Source organism: Fukomys damarensis, unplaced genomic scaffold (genome assembly GCF_012274545.1).
Source record: "Fukomys damarensis isolate Sample0158 unplaced genomic scaffold, DMR_v1.0_HiC HiC_scaffold_28, whole genome shotgun sequence".
NCBI classification, from domain to species: domain Eukaryota; kingdom Metazoa; phylum Chordata; class Mammalia; order Rodentia; family Bathyergidae; genus Fukomys; species Fukomys damarensis.
Genome location: NW_022900940.1, coordinates 41,700,602 through 41,706,392, shown reverse-complemented (window position 1 = coordinate 41,706,392; position 5,791 = coordinate 41,700,602). Strand labels below are relative to the sequence as shown.

The 5,791-nt window shown below is 47.0% G+C and overlaps 1 protein-coding gene across 1 annotated transcript in view; it reads left to right on the top strand.

Annotated features, from left to right (window-relative positions):
• Nisch (nischarin) overlaps positions 1-5,791 on the top strand; it is a 34,813-nt gene that overhangs the window by 10,940 nt on the left and 18,082 nt on the right. Inside the window, exons 5-8 of the mRNA XM_010643191.2 lie at positions 677-725; positions 1,664-1,827; positions 2,387-2,482; positions 4,238-4,333. Coding sequence (XP_010641493.1) covers positions 677-725; positions 1,664-1,827; positions 2,387-2,482; positions 4,238-4,333 — 405 coding nt within the window. The remainder of the gene's footprint in view (positions 1-676; positions 726-1,663; positions 1,828-2,386; positions 2,483-4,237; positions 4,334-5,791) is intronic.

Sequence of the window (5,791 nt, the reverse complement as noted above, 5' to 3'; positions counted from 1 at the left end):
TTTTTTTTTTTTTTTTTTTTGCTGTTGTTTTTTGTACCAGGGATCAAACTCAGGACCGTAAGCTTGCGGGGCAGGCAGCAGAACCATTGAACTAAATCCCCAGCCCAGTGAAACAGTTTAATAAATTAAAATTGTTGTTGGTTTTTTTTTTTTGGTACCAGGGATCGAGTTTGGGTCCTTGCACTTGCGAGGCAGGCACCAGAACCACTGAACTAAATCCCCAGGCCTTGTTGTTTTTTAGCAGCTGTGGTATAAGAACTGAAAACGGTCAGTCTTTCCACTGGTGATATTGATAATGATTATAATTATATGTACATCACCCCCAGTGGCTAGAAATGTTGGGCATAGTGGCGCAGATGGGAGCTGAAACAGGATTTCCATGAGTTCAAGGTCAGGCTAGGGTACAAAGTGAATTTAAGGGCAGCTGAAACTACATAGTGGAGACTGTCCCAAAGGGAAAAAAATGCTCTAACAAAAATATTTAAAATGTTTTGTTACTTATATACATTAGCGACATTGTAGCTAATCCCTTTTCACTCAGTGCATCCCAGGAAAGCCAAAATGTTGGACACCCATGAACTAGACAGCAACACAGGGCTAGGTAGTAGGGAATGTGCAAATCCCAGTGAATGGGAGCAGGTGGACTTTCTAACTATTGGTTTTGTTTTCTGTGCAGGAGATAAATGGCATTACTGCAGCACTGGCTGAAGAACTCTATGAAAAAGGTACATGGCATTGGTCCTTGAAATGCTGGGCACAGCTTGCCTGTTCCTACCAGACAGGAGTCACAGAACTGAATCTGTTAAGTCCTAGCCAGGACCTGCCTCCTTAGAGTGCTCAAATCCGAGTCTGCCTACCCACCTGCCCTGCAGATGAGCAGCGGTCCTTCACGTCGGGACTCTTGAGTCCTGTGTTGGGAGCCTGACCTCGTCTCCAGATCTATTCTAAAGCCCTGTGGTGGGTTGTTAGGAGTTCAGTGGTGTGCTGGCCTCTTGCACCTGGTTTGTCCTTATCTAAAAGGATGCACATGGCAAATAAAGGCCAGCCTGAGGACACAGCCCTCCCAGGGAGCATAGTAACTGTAGGTGATACGGAAAGAGAGGGCCTTACTGAGTTTACCGTCCTGCTGCCTTCTGCCAGAAGCCATAGATAGCAATGAGGACAGTTGTGGTCAGAGGCCCAGTAACTTGCTTGATGCTGCATAGCTGGGAGGAGCAGAGTGAGGCCCAGATGCCAAGCAGTCTCGGCAGCCATCCTGCTGTCAAGCGCTGCACTGTCCTGGCACCTTAAAGCTGTACCGAAGCATTTTGCCGATCTGCATTTTGGAGGTTACAACATAGATCTACTGTCCAGAACACTACTTCCCATCAGCCTTACCCTGGCTCAGTGCCTTAGATCTTGACATGCCCAGTTGAACAGTCTCCGTGGCCTTTTCCTTCTCTGTTAAGTGTAAGGATTGGTTCTGTGTTTGGTGTGAGCTCAGGAGGGCAGCTGCTCCTACGTGCTTAGGGTCATGGCTTTGTCTCGAAGCAGTGGGTGCACCTGTTAAATAGGGGCTGCTTTGTGCTTGTTGACTGTGGATGGCTGGGTGGGCAGATGCCCTGGCTGTCTGATGAGCTGGGGCTAGGCTGAATGCTCATCCCTCAGCATGTGGCTGTTGCAGGAGAACAGCTCCTGGGGGCCGGCGAGGTCTTTGCCATTGGGCCCCTGCAGCTGTATGCAGTCACGGAGCAGCTGCTGCAGGGGAAGCCCACATGCACCAGCGGGGACGCCAAGACTGACCTTGGGCACATCCTGGACTTCACCTGTCGCCTTAAGTACCTTAAGGTAATGCTGCAGCAGCTCAGTCATGGAGAGCCATTTGGCTGGCCCTGGGCCTGACAACTCACTGGTTGGCGGTGTGTACAAAGGGGACTGGGAGAAGGGGAGGGGTAATCTTGATTGACGGTCCCCTTATATTCTCGGCTGTCCTTCTGGCTGTGAGCACCAGGGGGCGTTGTGACCCATTGTCTCCTTACCTTTTTCCCCAGTATTGAGAATTGAACTGCAAGGCCTTTGCATCGAGCTGCATCCTTACCTGTTTGTTTTTTTTGTTTGGTTTTTTTGTTTTGCCTTGTTTTGTTTTGTTTTTTATTTTTGAGACAGGGTCTAACTAAATTGCCCAAGCAGTAGTCAAACCTGTAATCCTGCCTCAGCTTCCCAAAGTGCTGGAATTGCAGGCGTGTAACAACTGGCTCATTTCATTACTTTTAAGCCTCAGCCTGCTTTATTGAGGGTAGAAGTGGTCAAAGTTTTAGATGTGACAGCTGCTGTCACACTAGCCCAAGAATGTGGATGGTCAGTGGTGGCGGCAGCATCCTGAATTTAAGCCAGTCTTTGTCCTCAGGTTTCTTGCACAGAAGGACCTTTTGGGACCAGTAACATTCAGGAGCATCTCCTGCCATTTGATCTGTCAATATTCAAATCTCTTCATCAGGTGGAGGTAAGTCCCAGGGCAGCTGGACTGGTGGGCATCGTTGTGCTCTGGCTAGGGAACAGAGTTAATGTCCGGTATTCATCTTTAATTGTAAGGCTCTGTTGCTTCTCGGTTTGGCAATATGTGGAAGATTCTGTCCGGGAAAGTCAAGCCCCTTTAAACCCCGACACATTGGGAAGGTCCTCTGTTGCTTCGGCTGGTCATTTCTGCATCCATGACATGGGTGGCAGGGGGCATCTGGAGAGACAAAGTACCACTTCCCACCTCATGGGTCTGTCAGGGTCATGGGATGAGTATTGTTCAAGTGGAAGTCCTAGAAAATCGTCCTTAGGGGTTAGATGGAGCCAATTCCAAGTCTTCATTTCCCAAGCCAAGCCTTGCCCTCTGGTGCACCCACACTCAGCAAGAAATGATTTATATTACTTGCTAATGAGCTTCTTATTTCTCAAAAGTAATTTTTTTTTTCTTTTTTTGTTTTTGGTAACAGGGATCGAATTTGGATCCCTGCGCTTGCAAAGCAGGCACTGGAACCACTGAGCTAAATCCCGGGCCCTTTTTTCTTTTGAGACAGGGTCTCACTATGTAGTTGAGACTGACTTGGAACTCACTATATAGTCCAGGCTGGTCTTGAACTCACAGCGATCCTCCTGCCTCAGCCTCCCAAGTGCTGGGATTACAGGCATGCACCACCACGTCTGGCTCAAAACTGATTTTTAAAAAGAAAGTGAAATTAGTAATGTTATAGTAAAAGCTGATTTAAATGTGTTAATTGTGCAGAATGGATTGCTGGGAATTAAACTGTGGGCCTTCACATTGAGCTACATCTCCAGCCCCTTTGTAAAATTTTTTATTTTGAGACAGAGTCTCACTAAGGCTGTGTTACCCAGCCTGGGCTGGAACTCATGATTCTCCTGCCTCAGCCTCCCAGAGTGCTAGGGTTCAAGCATGCATCACAGCTCTGGCTAAGCATGTGTTTCCTGGACTCAGCTTTTGTGTTCAGCTCTGTGTCTAATGTGTCCTCCTTTATCAAAATTTCCCTCTAAAGTGGGCACTTGCTTTCCTCATTCATAACTGAGGAAACAGGTTTAGGAAGATAAAGGAATTTGACCAGAATAACAGTTAAGGAGGAAAAAGCTGGGATTGTAACTGGGCTGAGTGTGACTCCAGAGCCCCTTGTCGGCCACTGTGACTGCAGCTCTTTAGTCTTGCGTCAGAGACCTTGAGGGCCACTCTGCTTGTTGGAAACAGGGTATGTGCCTTGACTACTGCAAGTTGTTAAGGCCTGAGAAATGAGAGAAAGGTCAGCCTACCCTACCCGCTCAGCAGCTGGGGCTCTGTTCTGATGAGAAGACCTCAGGACACTGCTTGGCCTGAAGGCCTCCTCTCCTCACTCCAGTAGCGGGACTAGGTGAGCAGGACGGCCACACTCACTGTGTTGTGGAAATTTCTTGTTTCCTAGCACGGGTTTCCATGACCTGCCCTTTCTGCCTACCTGCCAAGCCCAACAACCCTTCCAGAGAAAATGGAATTTATGGTTCATTGATAGTCTGAGAATCTAAATGCTTTTTTTCTTGTGAGGTACTTCAGAGAATGTTGAGTTGGCCCCTAAATTAGCACTAAATAGCTTTGGGAAAAGAGAGACTTAGATTGTGAGTCACTTTCTGTTGCTAAGGATTTAGGCTTGCCCATAGTTGGACTGGTTTTATATTTATGTATGGGGCTATGGTGCCATTTCTGGGACATAGCTGTTCTTTGTTCCAGATAAGTCACTGTGATGCTAAGCACATCCGAGGACTGGTCGCCTCGAAGCCCACCTTAGCTACCCTGAGCATCCGCTTCTCAGCAACTTCAATGAAGGTAAGCTATACCTGTTTCCTGCCTAGGGCTCTTTCTGAGGAGCAGGTCCCTGACTGTGGTCCCCTCAACTGTGAACAGGGGTTAACACCGCCATGTCTGTCAGTACTTAGATACCCAATCTTCCCCTCCTGGGTAGCCGCACACTCATGCTGGAGTGGGGAGCGGGGCTGCCAGACTTGAAAGCCTTAGGGGCCCTTTAGTCTGCATCTTCATCAAAAATTAATGTAGGGCTGGGGATTTAGCTCAGTAGTTCTGCTGCCTGCCTTGCAAGCACAAGGACCCAAGTTTGATCCCCAGTAACACATACAAAAATTAATCTTGTATAAATGCATATCTGTGTTTATAGCAACATGTTTATAACAGCTAAATCTTGGAAACAGCCTATATGCCCATCAGTAGATGGATGGATAAAGAAAATGTGGTATCTGTCTACAATGGAGCACCACTCTGCCATAAAGAAGGATAAACTGGAGGCATGTGTAGGTAGAGGGATGCATCTCGAGACCATGTTAAGTGAGATCAGTCAGATGTGCAAGTTTAAATATCACGTGGTTTCTCTCACATGAGAATCCAAAGTACAACTAATGAGCAAAAGAAAAGATAAGGCACAGGGAGATCTTTTTCAAATGGGAAGAACAAGAGAGGGAGGGAAAGGGGAAGGAAGAGTAAAGGGAGTTTAAAAGAGGCAGTTGAAGAAAAAGGAAACAGAGCTTTTGCAAACGAGAAGGGGAACGAGAGCTGGAGGAAGCAGGGAGGGAAAGGGGATGTCTTCCGTACAAGTGCGAATTCCGCACAGTAAATGTGACCGTTATGTACTCCAGGCGTGTGCTATTGAAAAAAGTATTTTAAAAAATCAATGTTAGCAAAACATTTTAGGGAACTGGTTTTCTTTCCTCCAGAAAGACAAGAAATAGTCATTTTTTAAATGAGCACATGGTGGTGCTGTGGCTGGGACAAGGACCTCCAGTACCCTTGTGACTGTTCTGTAAGCCTCCAAGCCCTGGCTTAGCCCCTGAAGCAGAAGGTGAGGTTGTGGAGGTGCTGGCCCTGTGGCTTAAAGAGGAGCAGTAGAAATGTTCCAGTTTGGAACATAATACATTTCTTTTACCTTTTCATGGATTGCATCTTAGTAATATTAAAATTTTCCATGAGTACATAAAAAGCATCTAATAGCTAATTTTATGATTTAGGACTTGTGATGAAGAAATCGAGTTAATAAAAACTTTCTCTTAAGGCTGCTCCCTGAAAGGAGAAAGCTATAGAGAGAGCAAGGGTGTTGGGCCACCTTGTCCCTGTCTGAGGCACTCATTGCTGCCTGACCAGGGAGCCTTGGAGTGATCGGCTGCAGGAGGAGAGGTCTTGGGGCATCAGAACTCAAACCAAGGAGGGCCAGGGATGTAGCTCAATGGCATCATGCCTGCCTGGCAAGCACAAGGTCCTGAATTCAATCCCCACTAC